The sequence below is a fragment of the Prenolepis imparis genome, unplaced genomic scaffold (genome assembly GCF_030444845.1).
Source record: "Prenolepis imparis isolate NDT839.2.m4 unplaced genomic scaffold, iyPreImpa1.0 SCAF_9, whole genome shotgun sequence".
Lineage (NCBI taxonomy): Eukaryota > Metazoa > Arthropoda > Insecta > Hymenoptera > Formicidae > Prenolepis > Prenolepis imparis.
The window spans coordinates 14180130-14199934 of NW_028141167.1; the positions used below are offsets into that span (position 1 = coordinate 14180130).

The following is a 19805-nucleotide window of genomic DNA, read 5'->3' on the forward strand; positions in this document are numbered from 1 at the left end:
ATTATTATATGCGTTTTCATACCATCTAATTGTCGCAAGGTATGCTCTTTTTAGTATTTTTTATATTACTTTTCTTTTTTATTTTTTTATTGCTTTCTTTTTTCTTTTTATTTTTTTAAAATATGATTCGTTCTTATACTCATTTTATCGATAAACAAGTGTTAATGTTATTAACATATTATAACTCAATTATAAGAACATTACATATTCTTTTAAAATATTTAGATTATGATAAATATATAATAAAAAGTCGTTTATATTATATTCGATCAAAACATGATTATTTCGACATTAGATATTTAAATATGAAAATATCAAAGAATGTATTATTTTCTTCTCTTAAAGAATTTTAATTATAAAAAAAATTTAGTACAATATAATGATGTCACGAGTCATACTAATGTCTCAGATATTTTTTTATAATTAAGATTTTTTAAGGCTCCTGGGTGCTCACCGCGGCCATATTAGATTGTGACGTCAGAGGTGAGTAACCACACGCTGAAAATTCTTAGATGCCATTTTTTAATGAAAAGATATTTCGATTAAACACTATTTCAGATGGCTTTAGCACACTTTTAAAATACCCCGAAAACTATTCGTTTTCCTTAACAGTCAATCAACAACCGTAAAATGATCGAGATATCAGACTTTGACATGCGGAATGATTGCGCATGTGCGAAGACCAGACGGACTGGGCCTCATAATATTACATTTTACAGCTGTTGATTGATTATAAAGGAAAAAGGTTCGGGGTAATAGTTTTCGGGGTATTTTAAGAGTGTGTTAAAGCCATCTGAAGTGCTGTTTCATCGAAATATTTTTTTATTTCGAAATGGCATCTAAGAATTTTTAGCGTGTGTTTTCTCGCCCCTGACGTCACGATTTCCACATGGTCGGCAAGGAGCCAGGAGCCTTAAGAGAAGAAAATAATAATGATTGGTTCGAATCGAATTTTTAACAGGTAGTTGAATCGATAGCTTGCTCTATTTATTTTATATAACAAAAGAGAATTTATTATTGCTCTACGTATATTATGAAGACATATTACAAAGTCGCGATGTTTCTGTTTTATTTAAGAACTGCCATAGTTATCATCGTTATTTTTGCTCCTCTAGCAGATATACAGTGTGAGTCTTTTTAATCTTAACAGGCAAATATCTCGAAAAGAAGAAGTTAAAAAAAAAAAATGTTTTAAAAGTTTTAAATGTACAAAAGTTTTTTGACTTTAAAAGGGACATAAGATGGTGTCATCGGTTTGACCTTGAATAGTCATTTGAAGGTCACGTAAAAGTCATCTTCAATTTCTTAAATGGAACTCTCTATTTTTGATTACATATTCTTGTAGCTTATCTCGAAAGCTTTCTGTCGATAAGGCAAAACTGTTTAGGATCCCCTTAAGATTAAAAAGACACCCTGTATATTAGGTGTTTTAGGCCCTGCGCACAATAGGAAAAATATTAAAAATAAATATTAAATATTAGGAATAAGAATTATTTTAAAATAATAAAATCGGAAAAACTCTAATATAAAAATACAAATTCGGGTATAAAGAACTCTTAGTAGTTTATTAGCCCTTACTAGTCCTTTATACTCGAATTTGTATTTTTATATCAGAGTTTTTTCGATTTTATTATTTTAAAATAATTCTTATTCCTAATATTTAATATTTGTTCCTAATATTTTCTCTATTGTGCGCAGGGCCTTATTTTAAACAGTTCAGCTAAATATCTCAAAGACTAAAACAAAAATGTTTCAAACAAAATTTATAGAATTTTAAAGAGAAAAAATTGGTGATTTTAATTAAGAATAAGATTAAATTTTCAAGATCACATAAAGCAATATTGTTTTCTTTTTAAATATATAGAAAAAAGTATTTTTTATAGTAGAGTCGAAAAGATCGCACAATTTTGTGTAGAAAATTTCTAAGACATGTATGACTTAAGTTTAATAGTTTAGGAATTATAGCAATTAAAAATATAACTTCGTTAATTTTCATTAATAACGATGAGCACATGAATTGAATTTATGTATATGTGTGTCAGAGTTTTTCTATGCAAAATTGTGCGATTTTTTCAATTCTGTTATAAAAAAATACTTTTTATTCAAAAACAGAAGGTTGATTTTCACGTGACCTTGAAAAATAATCGTAGTTTAAATTCAAGGTCACCAACTTTTCCCCCCTCAAAATCCTATAAATCTTATCCAAAATCTGTCAAGTTTAGTTTTCGAGATTATTTAAAATGTGACACCCTACGTATATATATAATTAAATTATTATATAAACATCTATTTTAATATTTTTAAAAACACATTACAATATTTTATTAAAGAATATTTTTTTCTATAAAGTTAATACTGTATTAAAGTACAGTAATTAAGACTGTATCGATTCTGCTATAAAAAATACTTTTTATTCAAAAACAGAAGGTTGACCTTCACGTAACCTTGAAAAATAATCGTAGTTCAAATTCAAGGTCACCAACTTTTTCCCCTTCAAAATCCTATAAATTTTATCCGAAACCTGTCAAGTTCAGTTTTTAAGATTATTTAAAATGTGACACCCTATATATGTATATCATTAAATTATTATAAACATTTCTTTTAATATTTTTAAAAACACTACAATATTTTTGTTACAATATTTTTCTCTATAAAGTTAATACTGTATTAAAATACAGTACAGTAATTAAGACTGTAAAAGAAGTTTATGAGCACCAACATTTCTTTATATACTATATCTTGTATATATTACTGTCTTGCTCATCGCGGAAAAAGATTAGATCATTATATCCGATCGTATAACGACGCTGTATTATCTCTTCACGTGTCACGCTATGGATGTGTGTATGTATGTATGTTCACAAGAGAAAGAGCGATATATGTTCACGCGAGTACCGTTTTGTTACCACACTTTTGCTGGTAGGTAGATGCACGTATAAGTATAACCACAGGAAGAAAATACTTTCACTACCAAAGTGCGGTCGGGAGCCTCCGGGAAGAACAAGGAGACTAGGTACAAGTGGGAATGACGACGAGGAAGAAGAAGTGAGAGTGAAATGGATGGAGGTATATTGGTGCAGTACCGTAACGTTCTTCCGACTGTTATTACTGACTCTATCGCAGTCACTCGACTATCCGGTACAAGTATTCCGGAAGTATTTTGGACAATCCTTTTACAGTAAAATTTTTACAGTGACTGTGTATATTTCTTACGCGATTGCAACTATCATCGAATGATGAAATCAATCAGAATATCGTTGTTAACTCTGCAGCTCTGTAACTTGTTTCCTGCCAAGTGACAAATTCTTAGAGTGATTGTTCAATGACTGTTCATTCGTTGGGCAGTGATAAAGTGATCAGCGTAATGTTGAAAAAATTGTAGAAGAATATCATCAAGATTGTGCGACATCAGGAGAATGATAGGAGTATAAATTTTGCGCTAAAGATATAGTATTATGTGTATGTAATGTGTAATATTAATATTACAATATTCCTCTTCTTCTTAATAATTATTACACACGTATTTTTTGTTAAACACTTTTTATTTCTTTAAAATTCATAAAGGAACTTTAAATGAAAAAAGCTGCTTTAAAATAAAAATGTCAATGAAGAGAGTTGACATTTATATATTTATATAATTATTATTTATAAATAATCATATATAATCATATATAAAACACATCTTATTTACTTGTGACACACAATATGTTCTCGATAAATTATTAGTAAATTATGATATCAATATCTAATATTAGTAAAATTCTACTGATTCTCCCTGATTAAAAAAGTTTAACCTTTTATGCTAAAAGACAGTTTAAAATTAACCTTTTTTCGCGTCGTAAACATTATGAGAAAATCAATTCTGGTTTAATATATTTTTAATATATTCTATTTTATTATATAATTTTATTTTATAATTATATTTAATATTCATTATTTAATATTTATTATTTATTCATTATTTAATATTTATTTATTTAATATTATATTTAATATTCATTATAATAGTATAATTAATTTTCATTATTTTGATAATATGAAAAATCTAATGCATAATTTAAATATTAAATAATATTTAAATAATGGATCTTTATTTAATTAATTGACATTTGTAAAACATTTCTGTTGATTTATTGTAAAATATATTTTATGTGTAACTTTAGACTGCACTTAAATTTTGTATTTTAAATGTTATTAATTATACGTAGTTTTTAATGAGATTTTTGGAAATAATGATATGTAATCGCAAATATATATATATGTATATATATAAATTTTTTTGACACTAAAAATTCATGATGATTCACGATAATGTTTCGATTTGAGCTAATTATTAAAAAATCTGGCTCTTTTATTAGTCAACATACAAGTTCGATACATAATCAATAAACTTACATTACTTTAATTTTTCAATTTATTTTTCTTAAAAATGTGATGCTAGTAATAAACAAAATTTATTCTATATCTTACTTTTTTTTTTTTTTCAAGAAATCACCTCTGCATATATAAGTTTATTGGATATCTTGCATATTTCATATTATTACTAATAATATATGAATATCACTAATAATGGTTTTTTTCTTTGTCCGCAACTCTTGCATTGCATATAAACAAAAAGAAAACAAATAATTTATTAGATTTATATATAATCTTAATATGCATTTCTTGATCTTCCCGCGTATTTTTTTTACGATAAAAAAAAATTTATATAACATTCACATACATGTGTATAATTGTGTAAACCGATTACTTCGCAAACGCATATGAAATCATTAAATCGACGTGATCTGCAATAAGATGAGCAAGGTTCTTTCTATCGTTACAGAGAAAGTATTTGGTTACGAAATTATTCACCGAAAGCTATTGCGTAAATTATAAATTTTCACGTCTCCAATAGAATTTCGAAATTAACAAGTAAACTTTCACCTTGACACCTACCTTCACATTTTAAAATTTTTGACCTTTTGAAACGTTTTTAATTATTATGCGTCGTATTTTTATTAAAAAATTAATTATTTATAGAAAATGCAGTAAATCTGCATTAAAAATGCATATAAAAAATTCAATATTCATCGTAGATTAAGAAATTTGCTTAAATTTATTTAAATTTGAAACTTATTTGAAAGAAGAAAGTATATACACACATATTACACATGCATATATATTTTCATATATATATATATATATATTATATATATCTGCATTACTTTTCGCACAGGATGTATATAAAATTTATTGAATGTGTTTTCCACTTCTTTTCTTTACATTTTTTAATATTTTATTTTTCTGATATTACTTTTGTAATTTCAATAATATATTATAAAAAAATAAACTGTAAAAAATATACTATAAAATTATTTTAGTTTATGCTGCACGTCAAAACATAGCAATTTTCAGAAATTGTTACATAAGAAACATTATTCTGATTATTTTAATTGCTACATGCAAACAAAAATATTTTTGAAAATATTACAATATAATGCAAGAAATTAAAAATTATGAGAGTTACAAAATTAGAATTAATGTATTATTCAGAATAGTTATAATAAATAATTTCTCTTTCTCTCTCTCTCTCGAAATATTATAAATTAACAATTTCTTTAGCTTATGTTTATTTTTCAGAATTTTGTTCGTTTTTAGTTTACACATATTATAGAAAATCTGTTCGAAGATAGTAATTTGAGATAGAAAAATCCATTTCTTGTCAATCTTATATGCACATATGTTATGTTATACATTATATTTTGAATCGGCCAATTATGACAAATTTCCGTTTTTCAGATGAATCCTCTTGCTAATATACGAGTCAACACACGCTGTCTCGAGATCTTGTCTAATTATTAATTAGCAATATTATACAGTTAGAAATAGTATGCAATTTGTTTCAGACCAGCGATATAATAATCACGCGATAGATAGAGCCAAATAGCGACGAATGAGAAAGATGTAAAAACGGAAGAAAACGGAAGGAACACGGAAAGAAGCAGCATGTATAATATAACTCCGTAAGAGTCTCGTCTTGTGGAAGGAAACAAATCAAACAAAAGTTTACGCCAGTGAAATACTTTCTCCTTTCCCCGTTATGAGATCACCATTTCGTTTCTCCGGATCCGGGTATAACGAGATATTTTATGCGCCATTTACAAGTGGATTAAAAAGCCCCGGCCATAAACATCACATCTCTTTCTCGTATGGTAAATTAAATTAAATTAAATTAAAATAAATTCTATTCGGAGATGATGCGTCTCGATAGGAGCATGAGACCATCTTTAATTCACTAAACGATTCTGGCATTTCCTTGTTCCTCTTGTTGCGTGATATTCACGCCAATCACTTTTCCTTCCGTGATCAGGAACATGTCGCTATTTCACGCCGCCATGAGAAAACTTTTCTCTATTTTTAATTACATTAGATTTTAATTTTTATCTTTGTTTTTATAGAAATAATAGAAGGCTGTGATGTTATATAACATCACAGCCTTCTATTATTTCTATAAAAACAAAGATAAAAATTAAAATCTAATGTAATTAAAAATAGAGAAAAGTTTACTCATGGCGGCGTGAAATATATATATATTTTATAAATAATTACTTGTATGTTGACTAATAATTATTACCGCCATATTGTTATATTATTTTTATAATTATAAAATTGTTATGCAGTAAGTAACCTAGACGGATCTTGTTGAATAAATTTTTTTTTTTTCAATCAGAAAAGGCTCTCTATAAAATATATATATATCAAATTTTATATACGGAAATTATAGATCCACATAAAGTCTAGTATGAGCATATATTTATTACACATAAATGGTCTGTGCATAATATATTAATAATTGTTTAGTTATTTTCTATGAACTATAAATAAACAGCGTTGTCTGTGCATATTTATGTGGTGTTTTTCAATAAAATTTAAAATTATATGATTCAAAGATATCTTTACTACTAATTTTCCACAACTAAAGTGACTTGTGACCTTATTGTTTGATAAAAAAAAAAAAAAAAACGTGTAAAAATTTGCTTGCGGATATGACTTATACATTTTCTTCTAATGTTTTCGAACGAAAAACAATAAACACTGTCCACTTACAAATGTTGCCTGTGTTTATGAGCAATATACATACATATGTAGATGTAAATTAGATTGATGTATATTAACTGAAATTGGCTATAAAAATATACTGTTAGTAAATTTTTTCTCTAGTTTAATATTCTAAAATTTAGTTCATATAAAGTTTTAATATTTTATTTCAAGATCGAAAAGTAGATTTTAATGCATAATTAATTTTTATTATGTGTGACATTAGAAAATTTCAAACATACTAATTTTACATTAATGTCATAAATGTGAGTTCTTTGTATGTGTGACAAGTTTCATAGAAACTAATAAGAAATCTAGCATTTATATACATACATATATTTTAGTGTTACCTTATTTTTATATATTTATAATTTATTATAAATTAGTATATAGATCAAATCACTTACAATAGTTTTTCTATCCTTATATAGCTTATATCTATTCCTATCTTACTTATTCCTATTTAGAGTTAATTTATAAATTATCAATTAATTTATAATATCTTTCGAAATATTATAAATTAGAATCTTTTCAAGATTTCTATTTAAAGTAAATATTGACCAAAAAAACTTAATTCTAATGACTTTAACATGTCAAAATCATTATCCTGGCAGTAACCCATAAAAAGTTTTAGTCGTCTCTTGTTGATTATTAAAAAATTAATAAAAATATAAGAAAAATAAGGTTTAAACATAGATTAACAATAAAACATTTAATATTAAACACAGTTTCTATAGGTATAGTATTTCTATGTATACTACATATACATATACACTTAAACAAACATGCAGATCTTTATAGACCTGTTTAAAAATATCACATGCATAAAAGTTGTAAATGTAATAAACCCATGATCATAAATTCTACATTAGTTGCATATTTAATTAAATGTAGATAAAAGAGGGACGTGTATACATATATATATACTTATACATATAAGCAAAATGAAATCTTCGTCTAAATCAAAATGTGTTACATATTTTTTTAATAACATTTTAATAGCATTTAATATATCAAAATCTATTATCTATAAACTCGTTTCATTATTTTCATTTAATTTGTTTGTTATTGTAGGACGCTTCGATACAGAGAGAGAAGTGATGCTTCACCGAAATCAATGGAAATATCATGAAAAATATAAATATTGATGCATCTTTGGACATTTGCTGGTCTGAAGAAGTCGGCACGTGGTTACCTGATGTTCCATTATGACAACCAATGAGAAAAAAAGAAAGAGAAAAAGACAACAAGGATAGAATATTAGAAAAAAATCGCGAAGTAGGGAGATTTTCATTAAAAAATGGTCTTCAGCACGATAGTAGTGACATCGGCTTTGAAAGGTGCTATCAGTTTGATGGGCACAGGTTTATGGCTCGTACCACTGCTAATCGCAGGTCTCTCCTATTATCATTACGATCAATTAGATCCCGAGAGTCGACCTATCGACAGGTACCCTCTGTACTCTGATTATGATTTCGTCGTGATTGGTGGGGGATCAGCTGGAGCAGTAGTTACCAGTCGACTCTCAGAGATACCTGACTGGAACGTGTTGTTGCTGGAGGCTGGTCCGGACGAAAATGAAATCACAGACGTACCATCTCTGGCCGCGTATCTGCAATTGACCAAATTGGATTGGAAGTACAAGACCGAACCCACTGGCAAAGCTTGTCTAGCTATGAAAGGTGGTCGTTGCAATTGGCCGCGTGGTAAGGTTTTGGGCGGCAGTAGCGTTCTGAACTATATGCTATACGTACGCGGTAACAGATACGATTACGATTATTGGGAATCGCTAGGTAATCCCGGCTGGGGATATGAGCAAGTCCTTTACTACTTTAAAAAATCGGAAGACAATCGGAATCCGTATCTACAGAAAAGTCCTTATCACGCGACCAACGGTTATCTAACAGTTCAGGAATCACCGTGGAAGACACCTTTGGTGGTCGCTTTCGTTCAAGCCGGCGTTGAAATGGGATACGAAAATAGAGATATAAATGGCGAACGACAAACTGGTTTTATGATATCTCAGGGAACTATTCGTAGAGGAAATAGATGCTCCACCGCGAAAGCCTTTCTACGACCTGTTCGATTGCGTAAAAATATTCATACGGCTATAAACAGTCACGTAACAAAAATCGTAATCGATCCGTTGACGATGAAAGCGATAGGCGTTGAATTCATTAGAGACGGTCGCAGACAGATAGTAAGAGCGCGGAAGGAAGTGATATTGTCAGCAGGTGCCATCAACAGTCCTCAAATACTGATGTTGTCGGGGATCGGACCAAAGGAGCATTTACGACACATTGGTATTCCTGTTATAAAAGATCTTCGGGTCGGTGACAACCTTCAAGATCACGTAGGCATGGGTGGTTTGACATTTCTCGTCGACAAGCCAGTTGCCATAGTTCAAGATCGTTTCCAGGCGGCTCCAATGACGATGCATTACGTGGTCAACGGTAGAGGTCCCATGACGACTTTGGGTGGTGTTGAAGGTTATGCTTTTCTTAATACAAAATACGCCAATCACTCGATCGACTATCCAGATTTGCAATTTCATATGGCGCCAGCTTCTATTAATTCTGACGCGGGAGTGCAAGTCCGGAAAATCTTAGGGTTTACAGACGAAGTGTACAATACTGTCTTTAAACCGATTACCAACCGAGACGCTTGGACCATTATACCTGTGCTGTTGAGGCCCAAGTCTCGTGGCATTATACGATTGAAAAGTTCTAATCCTTTCCACAGCCCCCTCATCAACGCAAATTACTTTTCTGATCCTATGGACATCGCTATCCTGGTGGAAGGTGCAAAGATTGCTATTAAGATCAGCGAAGCAAAGGTCTTCAAGCAATTCGATTCAAGACTTCATCGTATCAAATTGCCCGGATGTAGACAATTCAAATTCGGCTCCGATGCCTACTGGGAGTGTCACGTTCGACACATTTCTCAAACGATCTATCATCCTGTAGGCACTGCTAAAATGGGACCGCCTACCGATCCTACCGCTGTAGTAGATCCAAGATTGAAAGTTTATGGTATCACGGGTCTACGAGTCATCGATGCGTCTATCATGCCGACGATATGCAGCGGTAATACAAACGCTCCTGTCATCATGATTGGCGAGAAAGGTGCCGACCTCATCAAGCAAGATTGGTTGCGACCATCGTCAGTAATTAATCGCGAAAGTATGTACTAGAGCAAAAAATGAATTGACCAGAAGAAAGTCATTTGGATTTAACTTGGAGTATTAATTTAACTTTTTTTTTTATAAAGGTGCTCTCTTTTTATAATAAATAAGCATTGCATTGATATAAAATTGGTATAAATCAAGCTATCAAAAATTTTGTAATATTATCTATGTACGATACGCTGTGATTTTGATATATCTGATTGACTAAATCGTAATGCATTACAAATATATAATTTTACAATTTTTCAAGCTTTTTTTAATAAATAGTTATAATAATTCAATCACATGCAGTAAGATAGATAATATATATAAATAATTTTGCTTGGTAATATAATAGAATCTCTCTATTAATATGTAATTTAATTAAAAAACAAAAAAAAAACAAAATAAGGACCTCTCAATAATAAGACTTTGCAGGTCAATTCAAGGTGCAGAATCACAAGATTATAAAATAAAAAAGAATTATAGAAACAATTAATTATATTATAGTACATCTCAGGTATAATCTTTTTTATTAAAATTTTTTAATTTACTCATGTGCTATACAATATTCTAGTGTATACCAAATAAGTTAACATATAAGTTTCATTATTTTTAAACATAAATGGTATTATTGAAAGATAATTATATTTTTCCAGATTACACACATACATACAAGCGCATGCACACACATATATACACATATACAAAAATTTATATAATAATGTGTATAAAATAAATATATAATTAAGAGTATACAACCGAGAAGATATTTTTACATGAAAAAAATTAATTCAACATATCATTTTTAGAATGACATTTTTTTGTATAAAACTTTGTTTTTGGAAAAATTTTAAAATTTGGAAAATTTATTATATATTCGCGCTTTTTAAAAACTTTCTTCTTATTATTTAATATAACCAAGTAATAACCAAGTTTCAATAAAAAATTGCGTTGAATTATCTTTTTAAACAGCTAATATCAAAAACATCTGCTATAATCAAACAAAATATATCTGTATTTTTGTTTGTGACTTAAAATTAATTAATTTCTGGATACATTCACTAAAATAACATTTTGGATTTATCTTAGTAAGTACACATGTGTACATACATAAATTTATACTACTTCTCTAAATTGTTTTACATCTTTTGTGTATGTGTGTGTGTGTACAAGATATTCATGAAATAAGAGTCCAAAGCCCAACGAATAGTGATCTAGTAATAATTTTATATACATAATGATGAAAAAATTGCATTACTATGTACATAGATATATATGTATACCGGGTGAGTCAGTTAAACTGTTACAGACGTATATCTCTGAAACAAAGCATTTTAGAGAAAAATGTTTCAGACAAAAGTTGTATGGTTTCAAGGGGGACATAAGATGGTGTCATTGGTTTGACCTTGATAAGACCAATCAATTGGTTTAAAGAAAACACATAGTTGCTTTTAAGGTAAAGTACGCAGCTGCATGTTGCAAATTACATAAATATTTTTTAAACATTATTTGTTTTCTTTACACCAATTGATTGGTCTCATTATTCCGTGCGTAAGGGCCAGTCTACACACCTTCCGTAATCGTAAACGTAACCGTTAACTTAAATAACTTTTGTCTGAAACTTTTTTCTCTAAAATGCTTTGTTTCCGAGATAAGTTTGTAACACTTTGACTCATCCTGTATACATATATATGTTGTTGTATATGTATATGTACTGTATATAATATATAATATTTTGTATAGTTTATTTTAGAATTAAAAAAGTTTAAAAAACTAAAATGGATTCTTTAATATAAAAAAAAGATAAAAATAAAATAAAATTTCATACAAAAAAAATAAAAATATACTTTTTAGAGAAGTTTGGCCTACTTATTTTTGATATGCTAATAATATTATAATCGAGCATTATTAAAATTGGAAAACTTGCTTTTTTCCATCCACTATTATAAGTGTATATAGCATAAACAAGTGTGATTATGATGCTAATGTATTACTTTGTGACTTATTAGTATAAAATGTTAAGCTAATTTGCAAATTAACTGGATGATCTTAAAAATTGTTAAATATGTTTTTGTTATATTTGTGAAATAAACAATGTTATTAAAAAATTTTTTTCTTTCGTTTTCTTCTTTCCTTTCTATCCTATAAATATTTTATGGTATTTTTTATTATGAGCTATAAATATGTAATAATTGGAACGCAAGTTTATGATAGTGTTTAAAGAAGATTTGGTCAAACTTTGATAGCGCATTCTACTGATCATATAAAGATAAAAATAGTTTATATATACCGAAAAAATTTCTATTCCAAATTATAATAGGCTTTTTAATATTAATTATGAGTTTTGTAAAATTTTGCTATTTATTATCATTATTATTATTATTATTATTATTATTATTATTATTACAATCAACCTAAACTGCAAACAATTCAATTAGAGTAAATTCTTGAAATAAGCAATAAAAACAAAACTCATAGCGTATATAATCGATTATACATATGTATATAAACATTATATATAATTGTGTGTTACATAATTTTATATTTACAGTTCTATGAATAATATAATTGGATATGTAAGTGTGTATACATATGTATTATATTCAATTATAAATACATACAACCATACAACTATATATTAAATTGTATTTTTCATAGAACTGTATAACATAACATTATGCAGTTATGCAACACACAATTATACAATTTATATACAATAATTGTGAATTTTTAATTATATAAGCAATAAAAAAATACATAAAATTTAGCATAATATATTTTGGATAAATATAATATTTTCTAATATTCAGTATTTTTTTTTATATAAATTGCGCGCGAGTTATTTTTTATCGATCCAGCGTAATATGTTTCGATAATCAATAGGTATGTAATTCGTGTTTATTGATTGCTGCCAATTGGAAGGAAATGGTGTCATGACTATATATTTCTACGTTCACTTTGGTAAAGGAATGGAACGAATTTCCATGTCCAGTGGTGCATTACTGGAATAACGTGCAATTAAGATGTCCTTGGAAAAAAGAGGCAATCTTAACAAAACATTTTTGCTTCGCTACTTATAATTTGTCTTTTAAATCGAAATTATGGGGAAAAAATCACACAAAACATTCTTTAATTGCGGATGTTATATATAGCTCTTTATCTATCAAAAGAAAGATCACTCGAAATCGATAAATAATGTACAAATCAACAAACTTTTCATTAACAAGAGATTCATAGTAAATTATTTCATGAATTATTCTTACTTTTTATAATAATTATAAATTTTGTAATAATTAGAATTCGGCAGGAAAAAAACTTCAAGGATTTCATGTTTCAGTATCTCAGTATTACGAAAGAATATTCATAAGGAGAAAAAATGCAACTTTTATTACTGAATATAATGCTTTTATAATAAAAAAAAAAGACGAAGCAGACGATGTTAAATAATTTGTCATAAAAAAATGGATTGGTTAAAAAAACTTTAGAATCTTGTGCCTTCACTGCAGCCAATTTATGAAATAAAAAATCATGGGAATTTTATTCTTGGGAAACATATCGAAATAAATAAAATTTTTTTGCGACTACTCATGTTCGATAATATGGAAAAGTAATATTGATAGCTCTTTTTCTCGTTATCCTGTAATAATAAATGCATAATTAATCTGCATAAATTCTACATTTCCATGCAAAAAACCTTACGACGAATTGATGCAGATTTATAGCTATTATTAATTCATAAATTGAAAAAAGACTTTTCGGCATATTTTACTAATCGATAAATAATAGTCGCATTCACTGGCGGATCCTGGGGCGGGGGGGGGGGGTTAAACCTCCCCTTGCAAATTAAAAGAAACAGTTTTGCTGAATCCGTTTAAAAAATATAAGTAAAGAAAAACAAACGTTAAAGAGCTATCGACGAAAAATATTAAATCAAATAATTTTGAAGAAACCCCCCCCCCCCCGATTTAAATAAATTTATTTCTTTTGATATATTTCACAATAATAAACCTCATATAATATAATGGCATATAATATAATATAATGTCAAAAGCGTATTAGGTTAGATACTCAGATTGGAGTTTTGTCTTGAAATAGGGACGGTTCAATAGTTACATTTTGATTAAAAATCAACTGAAATTTTCTCTTGAGTATCTCTATTAAATCGAGATTACGAACGAATATCAAATTGATTTCCAAGATTCATCTATTAAACCAGTCTTAAGACATATCATATCTTAAGACTGGTTTTAGCTGAGTTTCTCAGCAGAATCATGATTATAAATACGGATCTATGATTTTTTTTTGACGTGCAGTAACATAATAGTAATAAATATTAGATAAGTTGACAGTATATTACATCCTGAATCCGGTTTATTATATCTATTATATCCTAAATTTTGTATAAGTAATATTATGCAATATATGAGTGGTGAATAATTATATACTAACTAATGCAATTAAAGCGTGCTTTGGATCATGAGATATGCAGGACAAGTTTTATTATTTTTAATAATATACAATATAACATTCCAGAAAATAAATACTCCATTTTATTCATTTAATAATTTTGATATTTTAAAACAATTTTTGGTTCATGTTTTGTAAGATATATTTCAAAGTCATTATTATTTTAAATAAAAACATTTTTTTTTACGTAAATAAATTTTTTTGTATCATTCTACACATAGAAGTAGAGTTAGTCAAAAATAAATATTTTGTAAAATATTTTATATATTAAGAAACAGAACAATAAAAATATCTTGAAATATGTATAACTTTATTCACTTCAACTTACAGTCAAGAAGTGGGACTTGGTTTACAATAATGACTTATAAATCACACATACTGCGCGTCCTCATTCATCCTTTAATCCTTATTCTTTCCTTATTAACTGCCTTAGTTTTTATATATATCTCTTATAATTTACACTTTAAAATTTACACTTTACAATTTACAGCTTACAATTAACAATTTACTTCTATCATTTAAATATCTACCTTTAATCACAGCCTGCAGATAATTTGATTTCCCAACTTTCCTTTCCTTCATTATTCTCTAATCCGCACTCTCTTCTCTCTTATTCTTATTCTTTTCCCTTATTTTTTTACCTTTTCTCTCCAGTTTCCACAGTAATTCTCCTTTTTCTTTATCTAACTCCTTATTTCTTAACCTCATTATTCTATATTTCATTATTCTCTATCTTATCAAACCATTCTTTTGTTATAACACATTCCTTAACAAAATGATTCATATTATTCCATCCCTGTTCACAAAATACACACTTCCAATCTTTTTCCTCTAACCAATATTTATTCTCCTCTTCCATGTTTCCACATCTCATTCTCGCTAAAGCTATAATACCTTTACATTTCTACATTTGTACATTTGTCCAGACTTTCCTTTTCTAAATAAAATATCTTGAAATATTTTTAACTAGACTAATAAAAAGAACCGCGAGATAAATTGATTCATTTGAAAAAAATTGTATGGTTTTATTAAAAGTAAAGACTAGAAGAGAGAGACTAAAGAATAAATTTAATATTTTAAAATACAGTGAATAATTCGTTAGAATGAACCTGGAAATAGTGTGCACAATCTCTTTCATACGTTCTAGATACTCATGAGAACCGTGCAATTACACACATATTTGTCTCCCAGATGTGTTAAAAAATAATGTATTAAGAAAAAGGATATCACCTTGAGTTTCATGGTTTGGGGGGGAGAGAGAGAGAGAGAGTGTGTATGTGTGTGTGTGTGTGTGTGTGTGTGTGTGTGTGTGTGTGTGTGTGTGTGTGTGTGTGTGTGTGTGTGACGTGGATACAATCTCGTTATTATTTAGAGTAAAACGGCGCATTTTATTAGCGCTATTAAGAGATTCCAGTGTGTGATATAAAACAAACAAATTATTTTTAAATTTTGAAATAAGATATACTCCATTAAATGAAATATATGTTTTGCATTCACTTTTTTATGTATAATATAAGAAATAAAAGTTATCAAAAATACTAATTTTTTCTTATCTTATATATACATCGTTTTGTGTCGCTTCTTTTTCCATTGTACTGTTAATTACAAGACATTCTATGTATGTAAATAATGTAATGTAATGTTAATGATATACATTGAAATTGCAAATATCCTTGTTATATTACATTATAATGAATGTAAAAGTAGCTAGCATGTTTACATGTCGCATATTTCTTTGTATAAAAACACAGGAACAAATAAAAATGAATTATTTTTATCTAATCTTTTTAAACTGTAACTTTTATTTTATCAAAATTAAATGCACTCATTATTATAATATATAGAATTTTAATACAAAAAAGGCTCTGATAAATTCAAAATTACTAATACAACGGCTAACAAGAGCCACGAGAAATTAAAAGGTGTTGGATACAAGAAACATTTGCAAAACTTAAAAAGATGTTAATTTAGTGCAATAAAATTTAATGAGATAAACGTTTCGGTCCATTTCGGGCCATCTTCAGTATACACAGAGTAGAATGGTTCACTAGAAAAATGTGAAACAGAACATGACGTTATGTAACAAAGGGGGATATTTAAGATCTAATTTGCGCAATTACAATCAAAACAACCAACCACATTTAAGTGCAGCTGTATAAGCGGTAGAACGGATACGTGCTTCAAATGTCAGACACGAGTGAAATAAAATTATGTGTCATCATTCTCATTCGCTCCGTCCCGCGGGGTCACCTCCTAGCGGTCCCAACCGATATGAAGAACCGATATGCAGTGTGTATAATAGAGCATTGCAAAGTGTGATAGTCGGAATTATTAATTAATCAGATTTGTAAAAGACGAAGCGACTTACTGGGGAACGAAGACCGAGAAAACAAGGATATTAGAAACATAACGCACCCATCGGCAAACACCTTGCGACTAATACTGAATTCGAGTCAGAACAATAAACAATATTAGCGGTTATCTCGATGGGGACATGAAAACAATAATATTACAGTTTTGGTAGATTTTCTATGATCGGAACATAAATGTCATCAAAACTGTCAGTGTCACTCTGTAGATTTAGACTGTTTGTTTGTCTCTTGATGAAAATTATTTCGAAAATTAATCTCTTTCATAATACTGGTTTATACTATCAAAAATCGCCACATTACTCCAATCAAACTCATGATTTAACAGTCGATGATCCGTGATTATTGATCACTGTGCCATATTTCTGTTGATGTGGTTCCGGTGTCCTTGTATTCTTGTTTTTAAAAATCTGCGAGGTTGGTCTACGTAGGAAGTGTCGCATCTTTGTGGACTTTGATAAATTTATTCAATTTATCAATGCAACTGTATACGAAATTATTGTGTCCAAGTCCCGAAGAGATCGACTAAACCGCTCCGACACACCACGCACGTACGGAATGTTAAAGAATGAATTAGACTTATTAGACTGACTAATTAAATTATTGTTATTGTCATTAGATAAAAAAAAACGAAAATAAATAATCTGATGGGGTTTTGCTAGTGAGAAATTTATATCTGTCATGAATGACTTTGAAAATAAATTCTAAAGGATATCCATTCTCCAATAGTGTGTTAGTTAAAAACCGTAAATTTTTAACGTGGAATCTCGGGTGGGAAAGAAAAAATACTCTATCGATTAATCCAATGATCACTCCCCTTTTTTGTGAGCGAGGGTGATGCAACTCAAATTTAAATACCTTCCCGAAAAAGTAGGTTTGTGAAACCAATCAAATTCGATAAAATTGTTATTAATTATAATAGTAACGTCTAAAAAATTTAATCGGTTGTTGACACCCTCCTCTATTGTGAATTGCAATCATTGACAAGTGAATTGCAGTTATTGACTCTGAGATAACGTTGTGTAAAAATTTAGCAAGTGGAAACAGTGTGCTGTTTCTTGATGAGACGATAATTCTTAGAGGGCAATCCAGCTTATGGATTTTCGGTAATCCATAAGCTTTCGGCAAAATGCCCTCCGAATAATTCAATGACTTGTACGTTTTTTCGGAGATATATTTCGGTTTTTAATTAACACACTATTATGGAGAATGGATATCCTTTAGAATTTATTTTCAAAGTCATTCATGTCGGAGCGGTTTAATCGATCTCTCCGGGAGTGGACACAAAAATTTCGTATACGGGCATTGATAAATTGAATAAATTTATCAAAGTCCACAAAGATGCGACACTTCCTACGTAGACCAACCTCGCAGATTTTTAAAAACAAGAATACAAGGACGCCGGAACCACATCAACAGAAATATTGCACAGCGATCAATAATCACGGATCATCGACTGTTAAATCATGAGTTTGATTGGAATAATGTGGCGATTTTGGATAATAAACCAGTATTAAGAAAGAGATTGATTTTCAAAATAATTTTCGTCAAGAGACAAACAAACAGCCTAAATTTACAGAGTGACACTGACAATTTTGATGACATTTATGTTCCGATCATAGAAAATCTACCAAAACTGTAATATTATTGTTTTCATGTCCCCATCGAGATAACCGCTAATATTGTTTATTGTTCTGACTCGAATTCAGTATTAGTCGCAAGGTGTTTGCCGATGGGTGCGTTATGTTTCTAATGTTCTTGTTTTCTCGGTCTTCGTTCCCCGGTAAGTCGCTTCGTCTTTTACAAATCTGATTAATTAATAATTCCGACTATCACACTTTGTAATGCTCTATTATACACACTGCATAGTCCTTCATATCGGTTGGGACCGCTAGGAGGTGACCTCGCGGGACGGAGCGAATGAGAATGATGACACATAATTTTATTTCACACGTTTCTGACATTTGAAGCATGTATCCGTTCTATCGCTTATACAGCTGCACTTAAATGTGGTTGGTTGTTTTGATTGTAATTGCGCAAATTAGATCAATAATATCAATTTAGGATTATTTTAAATCACAATATTTTTTTCATAAAATTTCTGGGATCTTTGCAAAATTTCCATCCGGAAACCGAAAGTTTTTTGTAAATAATATTTCAAAAGTTTTATCAAAAAACACTATGTTAAACCAACAAACTAATATGAATATAATAAAAAATATTACTAATATATATGTATATGTATTAATACATACTAATATTTTATTATACTATACAAAGTGTCTTAAAATCAGGGATCCGGACCGAAACAAAATTAGGATTCGGTTTCGGTTACGGTTTAATAAAATATTTAATAACTGTTCCGGTTCCAGTTCCGGTTTTTTGATAAATACAGGAAACCGAAACTGTTTAAATTACGATTTTTTCGGTTACAGTACCGGTTTTTAAAATTTTTACTTTTCGTTTTTCTAATTAAATTAATTTCTAAATTATATTACTTTAAACAATTATTATTAATTTTTATGACATAAATAAACAACACTTTATATTATATATGAAAATATATATATGTATTTATATTATATATATACATATATATATATACAGGGTCTTCAAAAAGTCCGGAAACGCTAAAATATTTCGTAAACAATGCATATTAGAAAAAAATGTTTCAAACAAGGTCAAGGTCAACTTAATTTTTTTAAATGGAACACCCCATT

The 19805-nt window shown here is 28.7% G+C and overlaps 2 protein-coding genes across 4 annotated transcripts in view; one reads left to right on the forward strand and one right to left on the reverse strand.

Annotated features, from left to right (window-relative positions):
- LOC145941034 (glucose dehydrogenase [FAD, quinone]) overlaps positions 1 to 10402 on the forward strand; it is a 140976-nt gene extending 130574 nt beyond the window's left edge. Inside the window, exons 1-2 of one of the 3 annotated variants that reach the window (XM_083046809.1) lie at positions 3423 to 3459; positions 8155 to 10402. In XM_083046809.1, coding sequence (XP_082902935.1) covers positions 8381 to 10273 — 1893 coding nt within the window. In that variant the 5' untranslated portion in view covers positions 3423 to 3459; positions 8155 to 8380 and the 3' untranslated portion in view covers positions 10274 to 10402. Of the gene's footprint in view, positions 1 to 3422; positions 3460 to 5794; positions 6195 to 8154 lie in introns of those variants that run through there. The other 2 variants (XR_014426113.1, XM_083046807.1) reach the window with 2 other exon arrangements.
- Flo2 (flotillin-2) overlaps positions 1 to 19805 on the reverse strand; it is a 76489-nt gene that overhangs the window by 37600 nt on the left and 19084 nt on the right. The gene's annotated exons all lie outside the window — the stretch shown is intronic.